Source organism: Chanos chanos, chromosome 11 (assembly GCF_902362185.1).
Source record: "Chanos chanos chromosome 11, fChaCha1.1, whole genome shotgun sequence".
NCBI classification, from domain to species: Eukaryota; Metazoa; Chordata; class Actinopteri; order Gonorynchiformes; family Chanidae; genus Chanos; species Chanos chanos.
In genome coordinates, this window is record NC_044505.1 from 3,077,785 (window position 1) to 3,100,025 (window position 22,241).

Genomic DNA, 22,241 nt, shown 5'->3' on the forward strand with positions numbered 1-22,241 from the left:
TAGGAAGGATATCTTTCAAGAACAACTTCAGTTCGAGACCAAGAGTGGATAAATAATCTTTAACAGCCACCATGAATGTGTTAACAGCATTATAAAGAGTAGGGATATTTGTAGCATTTAAAGTGCACATGGAACAATGAAACATTCAGACATAGAATCCTAAACTATTTGCAGTTAATACAATTAACAAAACACATATTATAGAAATCCAAAAACTGGCTCATCTGTTGACTGATTTTGGGTAACTGATGTCACACATTTTTTATTCGTGTGCTGATATTTTTATTTTTCACTTTAAAAAAAGAAAAAAGAAAAGAAACAGTCTTTAAAAGTGCAAAGTGTTTTGACCTAGCTAGTATTATTACTCCTGAATATAAATGACAGTGGTACTGACATTGGAATGCATACAGTAATGTGATATTTAACAGCATATTAGATCAATGGTCCCAGTATAGTCTGATTTTCTTATCATGGAATCTGAGAAAATATATAATCCTTTCCCATAAAGACAGAAGCATCAGATTTAAATTTTTAAAAGTTCACAGCATGTAGCTACATATCCAACAAAAGCTATCGAGAAAAGATAAAGAAAGGTTCCAAAGTGCTAAACCAAACTTAGTTTAATGCAAGCATTTCATAAATTATCTTAAATTGTTGATTAAATTAAGCTACAAAATATCTTAAATTATTAGCTGTTCCAGTAATGATGAGTGTCCACATTAACAAAAAAACAAAACAAAACACATTTGTCCCCAGTTCTGTGATAATTTATCGGGAAAACCAAAATTATCCCAAACCTCTGGAACAGATGCAACAGAAGTTGTCCGTTGATTAGCTATGTTTTTACAATCACATATATACATTAAAACACATATTTACAATACACATGCTTCTTTCTGCATACACATATTCAAGGAGTTCATAAAATAAACTTCGACTTTTAAGAAATAAATTAAACCGAAATCAACCCAAAGAGCACTATAAGATAACAAAAAAAAGTTTACTCCATTCCAAATTCATTGCAGTGGGTAATAGCATTGATAAGTTTGTCATGTAAACTTCTGATGTTACTGTAGTTAGGAAGACGTAATCTCCCAAAGCAACATTCACCCTTAGGGTGATGTTCATCTGGGTCAGGGAGAACCCACTTGGAAATCCTCAATTGCCTTTTGGACAGGCCTCCTACTGGCAGCAGATACGTTCCAAAGATGAATTCTGAAAAAATGGGATAAAATGAAACAGGGGACACAAAATGCATGAGGCCAGGCAATAGAAATACACTGAGACCCAAACAATAACAAATACAACCAGCCAGTGTAATTGTACAGCAGATGGAATGCTTGTCATTAGACATCACAACTAGATGTCACCACTCATAAAGAAAAATAAAATGAGATTAATGGGATGGTAATTGTAAGTCCAAAAGTAAAGGACAGCCTGTAATATATATATATATGATGTGTGTGTGTGTGTGTGTGTGTGTGTGTGTGTGTTTTATTTATTGTCTCTTATTACAAATAACAACTCATTATTGATATTCATTACTGATATGAACTCTCCTTGTGCATTTTTTGTACTGAGGCAGACTCACTCATAAACAGCTTCTTTTGGTCTTTCGTAAGCTCAAAGAAGACTTTCCAAAAATTCTGGATAACCTCCTCAGTCGGTATAAAACCTTCATAGGCTACATTCTGTACCAGGGAAATAACAAACCAATCGTTCGTACAAAACAGACAACTATCGTTCAAGAAATGACAGGAAAAGAGAAGCGGAACAGGTAAATGCACAGTAGTTAAAAAAAAAAATAAAAAATTTTAGGACCTCCTTCAGTAGCTCCCACTTGTACTCAGTGTTGCCATAGAGAACAGCCATGAGCTCCTCTGGAAGAAACACTTTCCATGTGTCAATGGGACAACCCTGAGAAAAGCCTCTTGAAAAGTCTTCAAACTGCTGCTTCACTGACTTGTGAAAAACAAAGTCAATGTAAAGGTCCACATACTCTTGCCTGTGAATGATAACAGCAGATATTTTTCAGTGTTCAGGATGTAAATGAATGCTACTGATGATAGCTCATAAATCGCTAAACCTAAAACTACAGTCAATTGCAAAAAACTACAGTAATATTTGCCACAAAAGATATGCTGTTGCTGTAACTGGCTGACACTTTGTCCTTTAGTGGGCCTTAGAACTCCTGGTTTTCGTAACAGTCCTAGCCAAAAGTCAAATTTAACTGTAATTCATTCATTTGAATCAATAATTCAGGTCTGGGAGACTGCTTTAACATCTGGGAGCATTAAGGACAATGGATAAAGTACCTGTTGACCTTGGTTACTGGGATCTGAGCTCCATTTGGAATAACCTCATGGCCTCTGACCTGTAAGAAATGAGGTTTAAAATGTATATGCGTCCCAAAGTGAGTTCCCCTCTCCTTCAAAGGGCCAAATGTTACAGTTACTTACAGTGAAATTCAAGTAGAGCTCTGTCACACCCTCTTCATCTTCCTCAAGTAACACATTTAAAGTCCTGTTTTGTGAAAAAAAGAGAATTTTCAGTTTCAAGCACACTGAGTAAGTCTAGAAAAGGGAGATTATCATCAGTGTACCTGGCTTCAATGGGAAATGGCTCCTCCAGGTCTTGCAGAGTTGGCTTCTGACCCAGGAGCATTTTGAAAAGTGCCAAAGGAAAGCCAAAGTTCATCAAACAGTTATTGTACAAGGCCATCCCACAGAGAACGCCAAACAAGTAGACTTCATCTGTAGTGCCACAGTCCTGGGAACAGGTTGAAAGAGCCGTAAACATGTAGACCTTTGAGAGGTTGCTGTTTACCTCTAGCTGCAGTTGTTATGTTATAAACAGATAATTGTATCAGATTTGGGTCAAATTGAATATTTTTAAACAATTTGTATGATTGGCCTCTGACATCGTTATTTTCAACATATATGTATTCATGTGATGTCTAATATTGCTTTGGCAAACTCAGTCTTTTTAGAACTCAGACAATGGAGTTTGGTAAACCAGCATGAAATTTAACAAAAAAAAAAGAAAAACAATTGAAGTTTTGCTGCTGGGCCCAGTCATTAAAATACATACTTGACCCAGGTTTGGTTCATGAACTCAAAACTCCAGGGAGTATAGCAAACTCACATGCCCTAAACAAAAATTCCTTTAACCCTAGCTTTTGAACTTCTCTGCTGTTCAGATTAAAACGCACATCTGAAGTGAACCAGGCAAAACCGGAATCTTCAGAGATTTCCGCTATCTTGGGTTGTGCAGTCAAGATATCCTTAGCAAGGAGAGTGAAGAATTCCAGTGACAAAGCCCTCCAATCAATTCCAGGTTCCCCATCAAATACCACCTAAATACACACACAAACACACATGCACATGTGCACGCACGCACGCACACACGCACACACACACACACACACAAAATTTTATGAGAATAAGTGTTAACATATACATTTTTCCAAAACCCTTAAGGTTTCACCTAAGCACAATAAATGAATAAATAAATAAATAAAAACAAAGTCATTAGAGTCATTGAATAAATATGTTTCAGCTCAATGGGCCTCATGCAAGAACATTTTTGCACACTGTATTACTGAATGTTCAAATAACTTAATTCTGTTTAGTTGTGTAAACTTAATGTCCTACTGACCCGAAAAGTTCTACTGATTTAAAAAATTTTGAGTTGTTATAACAATTTTGAGTCATGTAAACTAAAAACTTTTAATTAATTTCAGATCTCTTTTGGATGAAGTAATATGAACTCCAGATTATTAAGTCACTTAAGAGGCACCTCCACTTACATTAGACCTGGTGAACTTTCTACAGCGACTGAAAAGAGCTTTTAAAAAAGAGAACCGTCCCTACAGTCACCATTACAGCTAATTTGCATTTGATACAGTGCCTGACTGACAAGCCACTGGTGCGAAGCTACCATCTGTGCAATAATGACTGAGTGCCTTTAAGTCAGAATCTCACCTCTGTACGAAGATATCAGGACATAACCATCTTTAACTAAACCTCGGATATCTGGCACTGTTTCTGTGGCTGTGTGAGCAGGCCGGTGACTGAAAAGAACGTCACCAGCTCCCAGAGACAACAACCTAATTCTGGGTCAGAGTCTTGTAAGCAAAACATGAAACAGGCAATGTTTTAACTTAACCTTTAAGTTCTGTTGCCTTAATTTCATTTTAAATGAATTATTACATCATTAGTGCATATTACTAAAAAATTTGTAAGTTGATATAATAAGTACTTTGATTTAACTTCAGTTAAATAGTACAAGCAATTGTAACTTTTAAAAAAATTAGCTCTGAAAACTTCTCACTTTAGTGTTCTTCTCCTTCCCCCCCTCTGACTCTCAGGTTCAGCCTCGCATCGCAGCCTGCTTAGCTGACATTGCCTCCTGGATGTCCGCTAACCACCTCAAACTCAACCTGGAGAAAACTGAGCTTCTGTTTTTTCCTGCAAAGAACTCCCCAACGATTGACACTGCAATCACCATCGAGGGATCTGTGGTGTTCCCCATCTCAGCAGCCAAAAACCTAGGCGTAACCCTCGACAACCAGCTGACCTACTCCGGTCACATCGCGGGAGTAACTCGATCCTGCAGATTCTCCCTATACAATATCAAGAGAATCCGCCCATTCCTCACACAAGAGGCGACCCAGCTCCTGGTCCAAGCTCTTGTCATCTCCCGCCTGGACTACTGCAACGTCCTACTGGCTGGCTTACCGACCTGCGCCATCATGCCGCTCCAGCTCGTGCAGAACGCCGCTGCACGCCTGGTCTTCAACCTCCCGAAGGACTCTCATGTCACTCCACTGCTTACTGCGCTTCACTGGCTTCCGGTAGCTGCCCGCATCCAATTCAAGACACTGGTACTGGCCTACCAGGCAACAAGAGGCTCCGCCCCATCATACCTTCAGTCCCTAATAACTCCGTATACCATTACTAGAACCCTCCGCTCTATGACCTCTGGTCAGCTGACAGTCCCCTCACTTCGGGAACCCAGCAGCCGCTCCTCCCGACCACGCCTCTTCTCTGCTATTGCCCCTCGGTGGTGGAACGACCTCCCTCATACAGTTAGGACTGTGGAATCCCTCACCATCTTCCGCAAGAAACTGAAAACCCACCTCTTCAGAACCCACCTATCCCCCTAAGCCTAACCCCCCTTCCTTAAAAAAAAAAAAAAAAAAACTATGTATCTATGTTTGTCTAAGAATTCCAGGGGCGCAATACGAAGGAGTAAATTGATGCTCAGTCTTTTTAGCGATGTCTGCTTATGAGGTATTAGGAATCCGACTGATGCACTGATTGTTAGTCGCTTTGACTAAAAGCGTCTGCTAAATGCTAAATTGTAAATTGTAGTTAATTAACTTAATTTTACACCAATCAGTTGCTTTCATTTTTTTAAGTTCTGCTAACTTATTCAGGTTTACAGTGTATTCTTATCTTAAATTCCTCTTAGCTTTTTTTTCATACGGTGGGCTCGTACGAGAGTGCCACGTCAGATTCTAACTCCTAACTTCAGATAACTGTGTAAATGACCCTTCGTAAACATGATGAATGCCACCTGTGCATAATTCGGTGCGCGTTCATGAGAATTGTAAATTAGCATAATTAACACCCCAATACCATATAAGGCTAAAGACACCCTCTCTTCCAAAGGCCTGACGCACTAAGGCATCCAAAAGAGATAAGTCAGCCATGACGCCACTGGTTACATTTCCCGTTGACCTTATCACATACAGAGACAAATTAACCTTCTACTAGAGTATAATTTAAGTCGTTTTGCAGTTTGAGATGTTCATATTGATATTGTACTGTTATACAATAGCATCAATAGCCAAGTTAAATTAATGATGATATCGTTAGGCTACATGAATAAATTTAGAATTATATTAATTTGAATTGTAGAGCCAAACAGGATAATGTCAAAATAGTTATGAATACAAGATCGTCAAACTCAAAATTGCTTCAAAGTAATGAAATATGAAATCAACTAGTGAGAAATTTAGGTCTGGACCACTCGTAAATTGTGTTTGTGCTAAAGAGAAAATTCAAAATGCGAAATTATCTCCTAAATCATTCGTACAAGCCACTTAAGAATTGATCTGTTCCTTCAAGAGGTTCTTGCATGAGGCCCAATATTACCTGAAAAGGAAGAATCAGCATTAAATCAAAAAAAAAAAAAAAAAAGAATATTTAACCAACCTTCAGTGAAGCCCATCCGTTGAGGACATTGTTTCGCAGTGACTGAAAAGCATCCCTCAGTAAAGTCTGTCTGTTCACTGTTAGTGTGTATCTCCCATAGAAAACCTTAAGAAAAGACACATTGGAGATAATCACAAGCATGTAACACAAAGTAACATGATGACATCTAAAGACTTTTGTGAAAATGTAAACTTTTCATTATGCACTAACAACATCATTACTTATGTATGATAAGGGATGTGGAGGTTTGTGAAAATTCAGTTGCTCAGAATAAACCTATACCTGTTAATCAGTTTGGTTTTGATTTTTGCTATTTGTTTGTATTATGATACATCCTTACAAATAGCACTAATATAGTTTGAGAAATCATGGTTTACATTATATAATTATATTTAATTGAATTTAATTAACCCACACTCATTTGTTCGTGCTCAAACCTGAGAAGAGCACTTTTGTCCTCCAAGTTAAAGATGCAGGAAAATGGCTTCAAATGAGTTATGATGTCCTAAAATATAAAAGAAAAAAAAGCATGAGTAAAATAGAACTGCAGTCAAATTGCAGTTGTTTCTAAAATGTAACTGGGTTCAGAGAGGTTTGAAAGGACGATACCTTGTAACGTTCTATCTTTGAGCGTTCATACAGATAAAAGTGGCGCGGTGTGTAAAGGAGTGAATTCAGCTGTAGAATGAAATTGTTGTAGAATGAAAATTTTTCTGTTTAAAGGACAAAAGTGACATTTCTCCTTATTTTCAATATTAGCACATGTTGCATGATACTAACCTTAGTAAAGATGGAACTGACTTCTTTTACTTGGAAATGTCTGGCTGCAATTTTTTGGTGGTTTAGGCAGGTGGACTTAACATAAAAAATAAAAACCCATTATTAGTACTCTGCAGTTAATATAGTCACTTTATGCAGTCACATCAATGGTTGGTCTTATTTACCTCATACACTTTCTGCAGAACCTTCAGAGTTTTCTCCAGAGAGCTTGACCATCTGAGATGACCACTCATAGTCATGTCCAAAAGAAAGTTATGAGACTGGAGGTGAAATGTCTTAACTAGGTTTTCCAGGAAGACGTCAGGGAGTCTGGACCAGTAGTGACCTTTTGGAATCGCACATTGTGTGAGAACAATACCTGTGTTCATATCAGAGAAAAATCTAAAAACTTACAAAAGTTGTTCTTACCCAGGACCTTCAGCCAATCAGGTTTCAGGCTGAGAATGGCTGAGGCCAGTGCCACAGTGAGGTCAGTCCCAAGATAATGTTCGTGTAGAACCCTCAGGAGTTCAGGTAAGATGAGGTAAACTCTCAGAGCCTCCACTCCAGCAGGACGAGGATTCAGAGAAGGAAGCAGCTTGTGTTCAACCACCTTTTTGACCTGAAGCAAACGGACCAGGTAAAGTGTACTGTTATTAGCATGGGCTGTTAATTCCCCGACGTAAACAAAATATGCTACACAGTTTTCAGTGGCAGCGTGATACCTCAGATAAGACCTTCTCCTTTTTAGCCAACTTCTCAAACGCAAGACGTGCCAAGGACAGATCCAGACCATAATACTCCACTGATGACTGGAAGTGTTTGTCACAACTATTAAGAAAAACAAATGTGTCAAACAAAAGATTTCATGAAAGCCAAATAAGGGAAAATAGGAGAAATCAAAGATGAATCAGAAATAAACTTTGTACCTTGTCTCAATAAAACTCCCATTAACACATGCTGCCGATGAGAAGATTTTTTTTATTTCCCTGCAGTTAAAAACATTTCTTTTGGTTTAATGTATCAGCTGAATCTCACATGGATTCTTAAATTAGTGTTGTGCAAATTATACATCAATCAAATCCAACACAAACAAATTGCCAAAACTGTCTCTGACAAACATTTAAAGTGAGATGGAATCATGATGTTACCATCGGATGCTTTTCCATGCCTTAGAGTCACATTCAGAAATCCACCTGTCAATCATCTTGTCATCTAGTGTCACTATATGACTATTTGAGGAGGCTTTGGGATTGGTTAATCCTTTTTCAGATCCCTGTGCAAAAGAGTCCATGATATTCTCCACTGTTATCAAAGCTATTTATAGCTCGTTAATAAGCGGAATTCATGTAACATTAACAGTGAATCTTTTCTGAAGTATTCAGTGTTGTGTCTTTATTTAAAGAATATGCAAAGTGTGTTCACGAACTCATTTGACTCGTTTGACAGGTTCCTTCCTTCACTGTAATTCACATCTACTATTGTTTAAGTCTCAAGCTGTCAGAATCTTACCATTTGCTGGCACAGGGCAAAGGAATGGTTCCCTCCAGCACGAATTCTCTCAACTGACCCATTTTGATTGTGCTCTGATGAAAAAATCAGTCAGAAATTAGTACATTTCTAAACAGAGCACGGTAAGTTACAAAACAGAAGTCAAAGAAAAGGGCAGTAAGCAGTAATTTCATTAATGGAATCCTGCCTCAAAGATGAGCAAATTGGGATGAACACAACAGAGACTGTCTATATCTACAGTCTGTATTCACAGATCTGATAATTTGTTCAGATTATTAAAAGGTTGGTGTTGATCAAGGCAGGACTGTTGATCACAACACTGATTATATCATAAGATTACAGATAAAATGTGTTTACCTGTTGACAGGTGAACGGGTAGAGGCACACACTGGTTGGTTTTCTGACCGTTTCCCAGCTGTCCTTGCTCTCCACATCCAAAAGAGTAAATTTTCTGTGATGATCTGACGAATGCTAATGTGTGGTGCCTTCAGTTAAATCATATGAAAAGTGTGTTCATGAGAATCGACCTCGAGGATTACATCCATGATTATGTTGTTCAGCATTAACAATGAAACACACTGCAATGAAGTCTATTCCCGTGGTGCCGTGTATTAAAATACATATGCTTCACCACAGAGCACAACGTAATCATACATGGCAAGGCAAATAAAGACTTTTGCATCCTAATGCACTGACGAAGCTACAGGAAAAAAACAAAAACTATTATTACAAAAACTATTAAATAAGATTATAAAGTACCTTCCACAGGCTATTTGAGACACTTTTGAACCCCAGAGTTCAGCCACAATTTGAGGTCGAAGTTCATCTCTGAGTGAGTTATGTCCAAGCTGTCCATAAGAACCTGATCCAAATGTGAACACCAAACCTCCCTGAAAAAAATATAATAGATGGATTTAATTTCTTTCAGCTTTTGATCATTTAAAACATTTAGGTCTTTCATGACTGATGGAATGCATTGTATTTCAATAAATATCTTATGTTAGAAATTGTCAGCCATCATTCTCCTAGACTTATTGATGGATTTCTGAAATGAATGTTTATAGGAATACAGTAACAAATTATACTGTTGGAACTGAGGGTGTGTGTGTGTGTGTGTGTGTGTGTGTGTGTGTGTGTGTTTTAAAGCTGTTATCTCTGGTCACAGTGCATGTTGTGTTTTTGGAGTTAAACATATACTCTTACTACCAAAAGTCTTACAGACTCTCGTCAGGTTTCTTATCTGACTTTATATTTGTTCTTAATTCATATGCTTTTTCTTTTAAAAAGAAATATCTTACAAAAGTTTTAAAGGATAATATTCTTCCAAGGGACTTGTAACACCATACTATGTAATCAGCACTATCTGACGCATCTATCACATTAACCAAAACACAACCTTTGTCAGAGTGGCTGTGTGCTCCTCCCCACAGGAGATGAAGATGATTTTCTTTAAGTTCAAGCTGCTCACATTGACGGGAACATCCCTGTCTGTGGGAAGCCAAGAAGGGCATTCATTCAAAGTGTTGCAAATCTATCAAGCCTGTGGTTTCTGTGTCCAAGTTTGACTCTGACACCCAACTGAGCAATAATGTGAATGCAAAATATAAATTTCTCCAACCAGAAACATGTTTCTAAAAGTCTTTAAATGCATGTTTATATGTCTGTTACACAGAACTGCCTGCACATATGTTTTCATTCTTATTAAATAACATATAACCCAGTATTATCCCACAGTATTTCTGAAACAAATATGATGAGAGACCTGTGTTGTCTCCGAGGGCCAGCTGTCCGGCGTTGTTTTTCCCCCAGCCAAAAACAGCTCCAGAGAGAGACAGGGCAAAGCTGTGGTCTCCTCCAGCACTGATCTGAACCAAGGGGATCCCTGACAGAGAACTGAGGAGCTTTGGAGACTGAGTGCTGGGCTCATCCTTCCCCAAGCCCAGCTGACCACTGGAGTTCTGACCCCATGTAAACAACTGACCATCTAGGTGGGAGACAGGAAGACAATAACGTCAGCCTACAGCTGATGAAGTAAAATGAATCCAAAAGTAATTACTGTGACCAAGAAGCTACACTTTTAATGGTGCAGCTCTGTCAGAGAAATATGATGAACCACTTGAAATTAACGATACTTCGAAAACAGTTCAGTTTTATGCTGATTGCAATGACATCTGAGTAAACAGCATTAATACCATGTGTAAGCACTACTGAATGGTGGTCTCCACATGCGACCTGAGTCACCTGTTTGTCACGCAGCTGAGATCTGGAGATCAGGGAAAAATATTAGTGTGTATATAACGTATTTAGTTGATGGCAAACTACCTAAGTAGGGGGACCACTGGATTAAGAGGAGACGACTCACCTGGGGACATTTAGTTCATCTACACACAGGACTTTACCGTCGTAAGAAACAAGGACGGCTTGAGACTCTTGACAGCTGAGGGCTTTTATCTTGTCTTTTTTCAAGTCCAAGTGCTCTGAATAAATGAAATTAAATTGAAAACTTTTATAGTACAGTAATAGCAAACACTGTTATTTTAAATGTAAGCATTTAAAAACGTACATACTTAGTCTCCCTGCCAGAGCGAGTCCGTCACCCTGGCATCTGATGACAGAAACAGTTCCGTCGCCGCGTATAAAGCCGACCAGTTTCTTCCCAACTGCCACATTCTGAATTTTAGATTTGGAGCACACAAGGTGGATTCCTGTATTTGTGGTTTGTAGGCTGCCATGTTTAACCAAACCGAAGCCCGGTCTTGCATCCGCGCCCCAATAGTACATCAGCATCGTCTGAGCAGTAGACATGTCCTTCTAACCTCATAGAGTTACTTTAACAAGGGGTACTGAGATATTTACCAGTAGCGCCGAAGTCTATCATGAAAGGATCCGAGACGTTTTCAAGTATGAAACGCAGTTAAAAACAGAAGGAGGTTTGTCTTTAATGGTCTAATTTGTTCAAGCACACAATGCCTATCAGGCAACTGTCTCTGCTTTTTTGTATGTCATGTTTCGGTGTCCTCTGCCGTAAACGTGAAATTTGCACGACTTCCCGCGAAACGAAACCAAAATATTCAACCGGATTGCATTGCCCCGCTTCATTTTAAGGGATTAAACAGACAAAGAAGGCGATGATGACTTGAATGGGGCGCCCTACAATGTTGTATAACGCTTTCCAACACAACTCTCTCGGTCGACTGGACAAATACATGTCGCGTATTTATCAAGTAGGAAATAAGGTCTTCCGTTTGTTTACACAGCTGAGGGTAGATACCTTTCGTATTCCCAGCTGGTGAGAGGTCAAGGATCACGTGAATAATCTTTTGGTGCGGGTGGAGTGAAACAAATGAACGGTAGTACGCTGGTTTTAAATGTTTTATTATTCCTTGCACAGTAATACATTTACGACCCTAAAATTCAAAATATAATAGAGCCAATCGATGGAGAGAAAGAAATTAAAAACAAACAAACAAACAAAAAAAAAGGCCGGGTCTCAAGTAATGGCCGAGTCAAATTAAAGTCGGGGTGGCCGTCTGTTTGGGCAAATAAAGCCCGGTTCCAAATATAGGGTGGGTAAGGACAAAAAAAAAATTACAGAAAGGCTCAGGTGTTAAATTCTTCAAATTTACACAGCATTATTTACATCAGTCCAACAACATACGACCACTCTGTTGCTCACCACTCAGTTTATCAGTTTAACTTTATAACAGAATACCGACAGTGTTCTAACTCACATGGATTGTGGTCTCTGTAAGACTATGTGTGTTAATGGCCCATTACTAGTATTCAGGGACATCGCTGCCAAAACTCTGTCTTTCCTATTTCCAATGCGTTATTTCATCATCTCTTTGAGTTATTTCATATAACAGGACATCTTAACGGTACTTGGAAAAAGTCACGGAAGGGAAAATATGTCTGATTTTAGATGGCGTAGCGACGGTAGGGACATGTTGGCTGGTGAGCTGAAAACAAATTTTACCTTTAAATCTGTCATTATTTCAACCTGTTCACTGTTTATCTTCATTGATTAACAATAAAATAGATAAATCACAGAATAATCAGCACTAATCGATGTAAATATAGTAAGTTATTACCAATTTCATTTTGTGATAGAATTACTGTTCTTTGCAAACTATTGCATCACTTTCGATATCCACAGATGGTTTTAATCTGTCGGTAATTGTGCTCTTCGTTCTCTCTCTAAATTCAGGTAGGCTAATATTGGTAACATTAAAATGATCTGCGAAAATTCTGCAGGTTGAATGCTCAGGAAACATCCACTTTTCTGCAGTCATAGTAACGCATAAAATAATATGTCTCTAATAGTAGCCTGTCTCAGATAAAGGCCTTGTTCTTTCCTCAGCTGAGGTAAATAAAGGCCCCAGCCACTATTTGTGCATTTACAGTAATCACTTTACTGAGTAAGACTGTTGCCATTCTTATTAACATAACTACTACATCCACTGGACATAGATTTGGAAGCATTAATAATAATTTAAATAAATTAAAAAAAAAATCTTGATTCCACTATATAAAGAGTATTTCCAGCAACAGGAGTGTGCTATGCTTTGGACATGCGGTGCAGGTATTTGTGAGCATTATGCATAGAATACAGCACCCCATAGCACAGCTTTAAACAGGATTGGCCTGACATGACCACAAAGATCCAGACCAGCTTTATGCAAGGTTAGTGCTTCCCAAAGCTTGTTGCTTAAGGAAACTTATCTAAAACCCCAATGATACTGGAGGATCAATGCCCAAGTAACAGTTGGTTAATGTCCTGTGGACCAACACATCCACAACGTTCTTTTACCCACTGTCCTCTGAGGCCCACCATATCCTGAGAGCTCTTATTACTAAACAAAAGTGTCTCAACTCCACGTGCTTTGTTACTCCCAGAAGCCTCTCTTGTGCTCTAGAGCCTCCTTGAGTTTGGTCCTGAGTGTTTCTTTGGACTGGTATCTTGGGAGATCGAGAATGGAGTGGCAGGTGAGGGCTTCTGGCAGGTGCTCCTGGGTGAAGTTAATCCGGAAACGCACCCTCATCTTGATCTGCTTCATGCCCAGGATAGGTACGCGATCGTATCCTGTTAGGAACACTGGAGATTTGGAGAGAGAGGCTTGTGTCCATCAGTGTATTTTCAAATAAGGGCAGAACTGTTTGTCTAATATAATACAAAGAGTTCTATTTTTTTTAAGTAAATTTGTTTTGTTTTTTTTTTAATTTTGGGGGCATACATGTTCTACATTATTTGTCTAGAACACGTATGCCAATTTGTCGAGAACATGTAGGAGTGAATAATTAATTGGTAATCCATTTTAGAATAATTGTACGTTCACACTGGAAGCAGCAAGAGTGTTAAAATTCACTTTGGCCGCCCTGCCAATAATGCTGTTGAACGCTGTGGACACTCTGACGTAGATGAAATAGGCGGATACAAGTTCATTCGAAAAGCTTGGTCTTGCAAACTTTTTTTAAAGCGGCCACAAAGCAAACAAATGTGTATGTTTGTGCCGACTGACCACAGGAGAAATGAAAAATTACAGTGACATGTTTGGTGACAAAATAAACTAACAAAATAAACTAGTTAAAAGCCATTTGTGTGGTGTGACTTTTGTGTTGACGCTAAGTGCTAAGTCAAGTTTCAACCAGCAGTTTACAGGACACATTGACAAACCTTGGTCTTTAATTAACATTAATATAAATTTGTGTGTAGCTTGCATTAAAGTAACTGTGGTCCTGGTCCTTGATTTAAGTTTAGTGGGAACTAATGTTTGGTGGGAACAATAGGTTACACCATTGTGTTTTCTAGAATTCTCCAGAGCGGAGCACTTCTAGATTCCGATTGGTTACCACCTAACCATGTCATAGCTCATTACCATAAAGTTAACTGAACTTTAACTTTATTCTGACACCCACACCACCCAAGACACTCCACAGACAGATGCTAGCTCACATAGAAAATGAAAGACTTCTGGTTGCTTTGATGCTCTCACCGTTCCCAGTGTGAACGTAGGGTAATTGATTGAGCTTGCTGGGTGAATGTGACATCTGTGGAGAGAAACCTTGAAACATTGAACTTACAGAGAAATTTTTTCTTTTCTTCGTGAGAGAGTTCTTCAAACACCTCCCAAAACATGGTGATGGTTTGATCCCCAGCATGATATCCATCTTCATACTGCACATTCTGCATTTAAAAAAGTAGCAAATTATTAAGTAAAGTTATAGAAACCTGACAGGTTTTTTTGTTTGTTTTGTTTGTTTTTTTTGGTATAACAATTCCTCTGAAACCCAGATCTGGACTGAGACTAGAACCTCAAATTCAGTTGTAAAATATGTCATGGTTGACCTTTTTGAAAGTCTCCCAGTCGTAATCCTCCTTGCCCAGTATTAGTCCCATCAGCTCCTCCGGCAGGAAAACTTCCACAAACTCCCTGTCACACACTTTGAAGAATCCCCTCTTGAACTCCTCAAACACTCTCTCCACTGACTTGTTCAGTGCATAGTCCACATAACTATTGACAAACTCAGTCCTGTGGAAAATATATGCAAAAAAGGTGATATCAGTAACTTTATTTTAATATTTAAGATACGTTATTCACAATCAGCTATGTGCCACAGTTCTAGTTGAAAGGTCAAAGGTTAAGTTTAGAATGTCATTGCAGAGAGTTTATGTCATACTTGTTCGCACTTGTGACGACCCTCCCTGGTTCACTCAGATCAAGTTCCACGTCTGCACCATCCCACACCACCTTATGGAAAAAAATCAAACACTGAATTAGATCAACCCTCCCCTGGAAAAAAAATACTAAATTGTTAGGTAACTTCAGTGAATGGGATCGTTGGTCAGATTCCTTATTTTACAAAATGACAGCGAAACATCCACACACAAAAAAATTATACATGCAAGACATAAAAAAACTCATACTCATAAAAAAAACCTGAAACCTGTATAAAGCACTTCAAAGAACACCAAGATACTCACAGTGAAACTCATGTACATGTTCTCAGCATCATCATCTGCGTAGTCCAGAAGATACTGTAAGCTCCTAAAAATGTCAGCGGTCGGGATAATTAGTCTATTAGGGCCTAACAGATTGATCTACTGTTTCGACTGATTAAATGAACAACCTTTACAAACATCATAATATTTGTTCTATAATAATTACATTTTATTTTAAAATTTAGGTTAAGTATAATCAATTTTTATGAATAAAGCTGGTCTCTGGGTAGCAGATAGCTAAGAGCTACTTGTTGGTTCCAAACCACAACTAAATGTGAAATAGAGAATGCTTTTATAAGCACAAGGACATTGTGCGTGAGATCTAAATTCCTTTATCAATGATCATAATTAGTAATAATTTCTTATGAAATTCTGTGTCTTATGAAATTCTGTTTTAATGTGATCCATCGAGCAGCCTATTCTGATTGGCTGGTGCTTACTTTCCAACATCAGGGCTGAACTCCTTGAAGTCCTCCAGCGATGGTTTCACATCCAGAAGTTTCTTAAACAGAGCCAGAGGGAAAGGCAGGTGCACCACACTGTTGTTGTAGAAGGCCAGGCCACACAGGATCCCAAACAAGAAATAATCCTCCTCTTGTCGTCTAGGCTGGGTAAGTTTGTGGATAAAGTCAAACCCATGGTTTATTTCAACATTAAACTCTCTTCTCAATTTACCATCATATACGACCGACATCTGGGTATTAAAGGTTAATATCTGACCTGGAATTATGAAAATCACTGTAATTATCTGAGTCTTGACCCCACAAAAGTTAATGCTTGGAATATTTCCTGTTTCTAAATATGTGACTATTTCTATAAAAGTTATACACTGTTTGGAAATTGAACATTAAATGATCTTAAAGCCTAAATTTTCACCACTTTTGTTCTTATTCATTGCACTGCTGCACCCTAGCTTCAAAACATGTTTAAAACTATCACATGACTCTGATGGACTCAATCATTGGGTGAGTCAACACACTTTTACTGGTTTATTATGTTATCCATCACATAATGTATCCTTCCCGGGACTGCTGAAAGCAAGGGTTGCTCCTTCAATGTCAGATCCTTTCTAGAGCATTATTCAGCTGTGAGGCTTGTATTCATCCTGGTCTGCTAATTATGGTTTAATCTTTATTTTGGAAAGATTTTTATAGGCTATTTCACAAATATGTCTTCACTGAGTTGGGTATGCTTGTCCTAGAGTGAACCTTTGCCTTACTGTAGGAGGAAACCAGATCAGCGCCCGGTTGTCGTTGTACATGAACATTTCAGAGCTTGGTTTCAAGAGCTCATCAAACAAGTTCAGAAAGAAGTCTCTCTTGTTGACGTCCGACCTTTTCATGTCATCAACGTATTGCACCTGCATTCAAGGAAGAAAGGACAAATTTCCTCACAATGTGCCAAAAATGGCTATCTTGGTAACTTGTTTGTTACTCAGTTGTTAGAAATCTTTTTCTTGTAAATAGAAACTCACCATCAGCACCCCCTTCAGGAGATGTTCATTAGCATGTCTCAGCTGGTCAAAGGAGTCTTCCAGCAATGCCGTTCTCCTTAATATCATCGGAAAGCCCCCCTAATTTAACATGAAAATTTCCATAGTATAGGCCACAGAACAAGGACTGGAGTATATATTCTATGTAAACTACATAACATTTGTTGCTGCTCAGATGTTTGATAAAAACATGTATGTGTATTAGGGTACAAACTACTTACCCTGTTTTGAAAGTGATTCTTCAGAAGTGCACATTTAGCCTCCAGGTCAAAGATACAAGGACTTGACATCAGTCGCCATATGGTGTTCTGCAGTCCAGTGTAAACAAAGAGTGTCATGCATCTTAATTTCAAATACAGTCTTAAGAGTTCTTAAGACTTCAGGAGGAGTACATACCTCGTATAATTGTTTAGACGTCTGCATCGCTGTAATATGTGGAGACCAAACAAGTTGGCGTTCCAGGTCATCAAGTAAAGTCTGCAGCTAAGAAGAATGCAGACAAATGAATGATTACCAGTTGAGTTACTACCACAGGTGTATTTCAGTTTAAAAAAATTAAACAATTGATGTTAAAAGCCCAGGACATTGCAGCTGCCCCTCTGAAGGGCTGCATTCCTCCAGGACTTTGTTCAAGTTCTACTCTAACACTCTTGTGTGTAGTATTCCCGAGACTACGCAGAGCTTCGATTAACTGAATTAATTGTGTGTGTTGCTGTAAATGTTTGCACACAACACAGCCATCCAGGTGGAGGTTTGCCATCTTCTGGATATAGTATTGTCAGTTGAGACCTCAAAACAGGCTTCATAAACCATTCTGCATTTCTTCAAAGTACTCACCACCTCAAAGAGGAAATTGACTTCGTGAATGTGGAACCATCTGGAAATTTTTTCTTTTTGGTGAGTGTTGCATCCAACCTATTCACAAAAGAGACAGGACACCAGCATACACACCTGTCTTTAATGCAGATTAACATGAATGCATCTTCTATAAGAAAAAAAGCAGTGTTTTTTTGTTACATGTCTGTTTAAATAAAAGTCCATTATGTTTACCTTGTAGATTCTTTGTAGAACCTGCACAGTTTTCTGCAGACCTCCATCTTGAGCAAAGTTTCCAGAAACAATCTGGGTCAGACATTTTGCAGAAACTCTGCGAAACATCTTCACCAGGGTTTTGAAGGATGAATCTGAAAGCTTGGACCAGAACCTCTCTACGGGGCAGAAAAAATGATGCATCAAAACATACACTCATTTTCATCAATCACCACTGTATTTCAAGGAGTTCACAGTGAATCAGTGTCTCACCCAGGACCTTCAGCCATTCAGGATCCAGGCTGAGAATGGCCGAGGCCAGTGCCACAGTGAGGTCAGTCCCAAGCTGATGTTTGCGTAGAACCCTCAGGAGTTCAGGTAAGATGAGGTAAACTCTCAGAGCCTCCACTCCGGCAGGAGAAGGATTCAGGGAAGGGACCAGCATCAGTTCAACCACCTTTTCAACCTGAGGCAGTTTAGATAAAGTTTACTGTTATTACATAGGCTGTTAATTGCCATAAATATCATAAGAAAATATTGTAAGAAATTGTGCTACTTGGTTTTCAGGGCCTCGAAATAACACCTCCTGCTTTTCAACAAGTTTTTTCATTAATAGTCAATGGAAACAGCAGCATTTGCTATAAAGCTGACAAATAACAAAAAAAAGTGTTACTGTGTTCCTCACCTCTGATAACACTTTGTTGCTTTCGGCAAGCTTCTCAAAACCAAGACGCACTGAGGGCAAATCCAGACCGGAACACTCCTCTGATGTCCGATAGTGTTCATCACAACTATAGGCAAAAGCAAGAATAAATCTTTAGATATAGGAATCTATGGGAACTGTTTTTTTATAGCACGTTGTCAGTGTTGTGCAACTGATTTTAATTGGATTTTAAGTCCATTACCTTTTCTTCAAAAAACTTCCGTTTAAACATGCTGCAGACGAAAAGATGTGTTTGATTTCCCTACAGGTTGAAAACAAACAAACAAACAAAACATTTTAACAGGAAAAAAGGTCACAGATCTGAAAAGGGGAGACTGGCAGAGGAAACATGGTAAGTTGGAGGATGAACATGTACATCCTGATATGTTGAGGGTTTTCTCACAGTGTTCAGATAGATAAGAAAACTGATGGTTTGATCATGAGCCAACACTATGAACATTTACATGTATTCAATGAGCAGACTCAAATTAATGTCTTGGAAATCTAGCTTCCAGTACATAGGGACTTCAACATTAAATGAAAGCAAATGTTAATATTTTACTGGAAATTATCACTTGCCTCTTGGTCACTTTCCATGACTTTGAATCCTCTCCTGATACCCATCTGTCAATCATGTCCTTGTCCAGTGTTAGCAAGGCCTTACTGTGCAATGCATTGTTCATGTCTCCCTCTGATCCCTTCACACACACACACACACACACACACACACACACACTTTGTCAACTGGCGGGCACAACTTCAATAAATGGTCATGATGCAAATGAGAAAAAAGTCATTGTTCTACGTTCGTGTCTTACCAGAGGAGTGTAAAGAGCGATAGAAGTATCCCCTCCAGCGAGAATTCTGAGAGAACCCTGGTCCTGATTTAGTTCTGTCCATTTATGGTAACACACAAATGTTAATGTTTTTACCAAATTCTCTACGCAGCACAGTTCAACTTGCTCAACATCTGTTCCACTGTCACAGAAACGTATTACTACCAAATTACTGCAAGCAGTTACCTGGTGACAGGTGTACAGGCAATGGTATGCACTGATTGGTTGTCTGTCCGTTTCCCAGCCGTCCCTGTTCTCCACATCCAAATGAGTACATTGTCCGTGAGGACTCCACAAACACTAATGTGTGACGCCTTCCATTTAGAAGAGAAACAGGAAACAGTTATCAGACTACATTACTTTAAGAAAGGTCTTAATATCAAATACTGAAGTCAAATCAAAGTCAAAATGTTGTTACTTGGTTTCATTTAAGGTATCTGCAAATAACAGGGGGACAATAATGTGTTAGCAGCTCATTTCTCAGAATTATGCTCCTTGCTACACCTACATCTGTATTACACAATCACATCTTTCTTTTAGAGTTTATTAATCTAATATCATTAAATTGTCTTTTTATCTTTTAATGGTTCAGATCGTTTAATCAACTGACTTTTACATGGATTTTACATGTGTTTATTTTATACTTTTCTGTTCCTCTCACTTTTTGGAAATTTGCTTTGCTATTAAAATTCATATTTTATGTGTCTGTTTTTTAATTAGTATCAAATTTCAGTATCACTACTAGTAGTGACAGTATTAACAGTGCAATGAAAAGTAGCACTTGTAGTAAGAAGTCAGATTAATCATAAGATCAATGTAAATTATAGATTGAATCAGACAATGAATCTACCTCCCACAGGCAACCTGTGACACCTTTGACCCAAGGAGTTCAGCCACGAGCCGAGGGTGAAGTTCGTCCCCGAATGAGTTATGCCCAAGTTGCCCATAGCGACCTGATCCAAATGTGAACACCAAACCTCCCTGGGAAAGTAGCAAACTGTCATGAGTTGAATTGTCAGTTGACATTGTAGTATATTCTTTCTTGTCTCTTATATCTCTGAAATATGAACAAATGATTTGTCCTAACAATTGCAGACACAAAATATTTTAACCAAAAACCTTATAAAACAACATACAGTCACTTAAAAAAAAACCTTAAGAAACTATGCCAAAGTTTCCCAAATTCTGTGCTAAGCTACAACCTCTGTCAGAGTCACGGTGTGCTCTTCCCCACAGGAGATGAAGATGGTTTTCTTGAAGTTCAAGCTGCTCACATTGGCAGGAGCATTCCTGTCTGTGGAAAGCCAAGAGCAGGGTTATGTAAAACATAAATTACTCTGCATGACTTCAAAAGTGGCCTTATTTCTAAATAGACGTTTATGTTCATATTACACTTAACTGCTTGAACATTCTTATTAAATGACATATAACCCATTATTGTTCCACAGTATTTCTGAAACAAATATGATGAGAGACCTGTGTTGTCTCCGAGGCCCAGCTGTCCGGCGTTGTTTTTCCCCCAGCCAAAAACAGCTCCAGAGAGAGACAGGGCAAAGCTGTGGTCTCCTCCAGCACTGATCTGAACCAAGGGGATCCCTGACAGAGAACTGAGGAGCTTTGGAGACTGAGTGCTGGGCTCATCCTTCCCCAAGCCCAGCTGACCACTGGAGTTCTGACCCCATGTAAACAACTGACCATCTGACAGGAAGTACCAACCAGAGATGGGATAAATATCTAAGTTAAATGTTGAGATATGTGACAGTAATAACTTCACATTGACAAAGACGCAAACATGTTTCATAACAGGCAAGTGTGCAAAACATCTGTAAATAAACATTTAAAACATTTTAAGCTCATTTTGTAATTTATATACATAGTATGAAGTAAGTACCATTTGTAAGTGCCATTGAATGTTGGTCTCCACAAGCTACCTGGGTCACCTTTCTATCAGAGAGGTCTGACAGTGGACTGTGCAGGAAATAAAATGAAGGAATGAATTCATCTGAGTATGCTGAAATACTGAGTACTGAGTATACTTGTAGTGCTGAAAAAAACTTAGACAAGACCCACTCACCTGGGATGGAAGGGTGGACTGGACATATCCACAAAGAGCACTTTGTCCCCGTGAGCAAGCAGGACTACATGATTTTCCCCACAGTGTATACTTTTTATCTTGTCTTTTTTCGAGTCCAAGGGCTCTGAATGAATGAGACGAAATGAAAACATTTATCGATAACGTTCGTCACACAAAAGAGAGTAATGTCAAACAACGCAATATCACACTGTCATGGAAATTGATGGTCACATACTCCGTTTCCCTGCTTGCGCGAGTCCATCTCCCTCAGATCTGATGACCGAAACTTTGCCATCTCCGTGTATGAAACCGACAATTTTCTTCCCGACAGCCACATCTTGAATTTTAGATCTAGAGTTTAAAAAGCGAATGCCTGCATCCGTGGGCTGCAGTGTGCCAGGCGGAACGAATCCGAAACCCTCTCTCGCGTCCGCCCCCCAATAGTACATCGTTATTTGTAGAGAACTCGTAGTCGTTAGTGTTTGACACGAACACTCCGATAGGTAAACTGTTCTAAGTACTGCGCTCTCGGGAATGGTTTTTATAGGGGAGGAGACGAGTGACGTATGGAGTGCAATACAGTGAAGTCAGGAAAGCGAAATCGAAAGTTAGGCA

At 38.8% G+C, this 22,241-nt stretch overlaps 2 protein-coding genes across 2 annotated transcripts; both read right to left on the minus strand.

Moving 5' to 3' along the window:
• Positions 1 to 1,000: 1,000 nt before the first annotated feature.
• LOC115824152 (probable E3 ubiquitin-protein ligase HERC3) lies at positions 1,001 to 11,297 on the minus strand. The gene is made up of 20 exons (XM_030788258.1): positions 11,060 to 11,297; positions 10,855 to 10,969; positions 10,685 to 10,755; positions 10,255 to 10,476; positions 9,889 to 9,980; positions 9,252 to 9,382; positions 8,850 to 8,977; positions 8,493 to 8,566; positions 8,132 to 8,256; positions 7,910 to 7,969; positions 7,706 to 7,811; positions 7,410 to 7,602; positions 7,166 to 7,326; positions 3,212 to 3,355; positions 2,603 to 2,769; positions 2,460 to 2,523; positions 2,316 to 2,374; positions 1,822 to 2,005; positions 1,592 to 1,691; positions 1,001 to 1,215 (listed from the first exon to the last, which is right to left on the minus strand). Exons 1-20 carry the CDS (start codon positions 11,295 to 11,297, stop codon positions 1,001 to 1,003), a joined length of 2,649 nt encoding a protein of 882 aa, XP_030644118.1.
• A 1,989-nt stretch (positions 11,298 to 13,286) lies between these two features.
• On the minus strand, positions 13,287 to 22,075 carry LOC115824153 (probable E3 ubiquitin-protein ligase HERC3). Its single transcript, XM_030788259.1, has 24 exons — positions 21,862 to 22,075; positions 21,627 to 21,750; positions 21,444 to 21,520; positions 21,029 to 21,250; positions 20,755 to 20,846; positions 20,403 to 20,533; positions 19,739 to 19,866; positions 19,535 to 19,608; positions 19,296 to 19,414; positions 18,919 to 18,978; positions 18,699 to 18,804; positions 18,287 to 18,479; positions 18,035 to 18,192; positions 17,822 to 17,899; positions 17,381 to 17,467; positions 17,206 to 17,292; positions 16,967 to 17,065; positions 16,712 to 16,852; positions 15,933 to 16,099; positions 15,475 to 15,538; positions 15,171 to 15,241; positions 14,839 to 15,022; positions 14,574 to 14,676; positions 13,287 to 13,587 (listed from the first exon to the last, which is right to left on the minus strand). The coding sequence occupies exons 1-24, from the start codon at positions 22,073 to 22,075 to the stop codon at positions 13,379 to 13,381; spliced, it is 2,988 nt and encodes a 995-aa protein (XP_030644119.1). The 3' UTR covers positions 13,287 to 13,378.
• Between the last annotated feature and the right edge of the window lie 166 nt (positions 22,076 to 22,241).

Bases quoted from the DNA above. Each gene is read 5' to 3' on its own strand.
- LOC115824152 (XM_030788258.1), bottom strand. From the start codon at position 11,297: ATGTCTACTGCTCAGACGATGCTGATGTACTATTGGGGCGCGGATGCA. The intron at 10,477-10,684 runs GTATTAATGCTG...TCTCCCACCTAG, and splicing joins TTCAGTAGTGCTTACACATG to ATGGTCAGTTGTTTACATGG. The intron at 7,603-7,705 runs GTATCACGCTGC...CGTTTGCTTCAG, and splicing joins AGGAGAAGGTCTTATCTGAG to GTCAAAAAGGTGGTTGAACA.
- LOC115824153 (XM_030788259.1), bottom strand. From the start codon at position 22,075: ATGTACTATTGGGGGGCGGACGCGAGAGAGGGTTTCGGATTCGTTCCG. The intron at 18,805-18,918 runs GTAATGGACTTA...TTTTGCCTATAG, and splicing joins GGAAGTTTTTTGAAGAAAAG to TTGTGATGAACACTATCGGA. The intron at 16,853-16,966 runs GTGAGTTTCTAT...CCTTGAATGCAG, and splicing joins TCCTGAAGGGGGTGCTGATG to GTGCAATACGTTGATGACAT.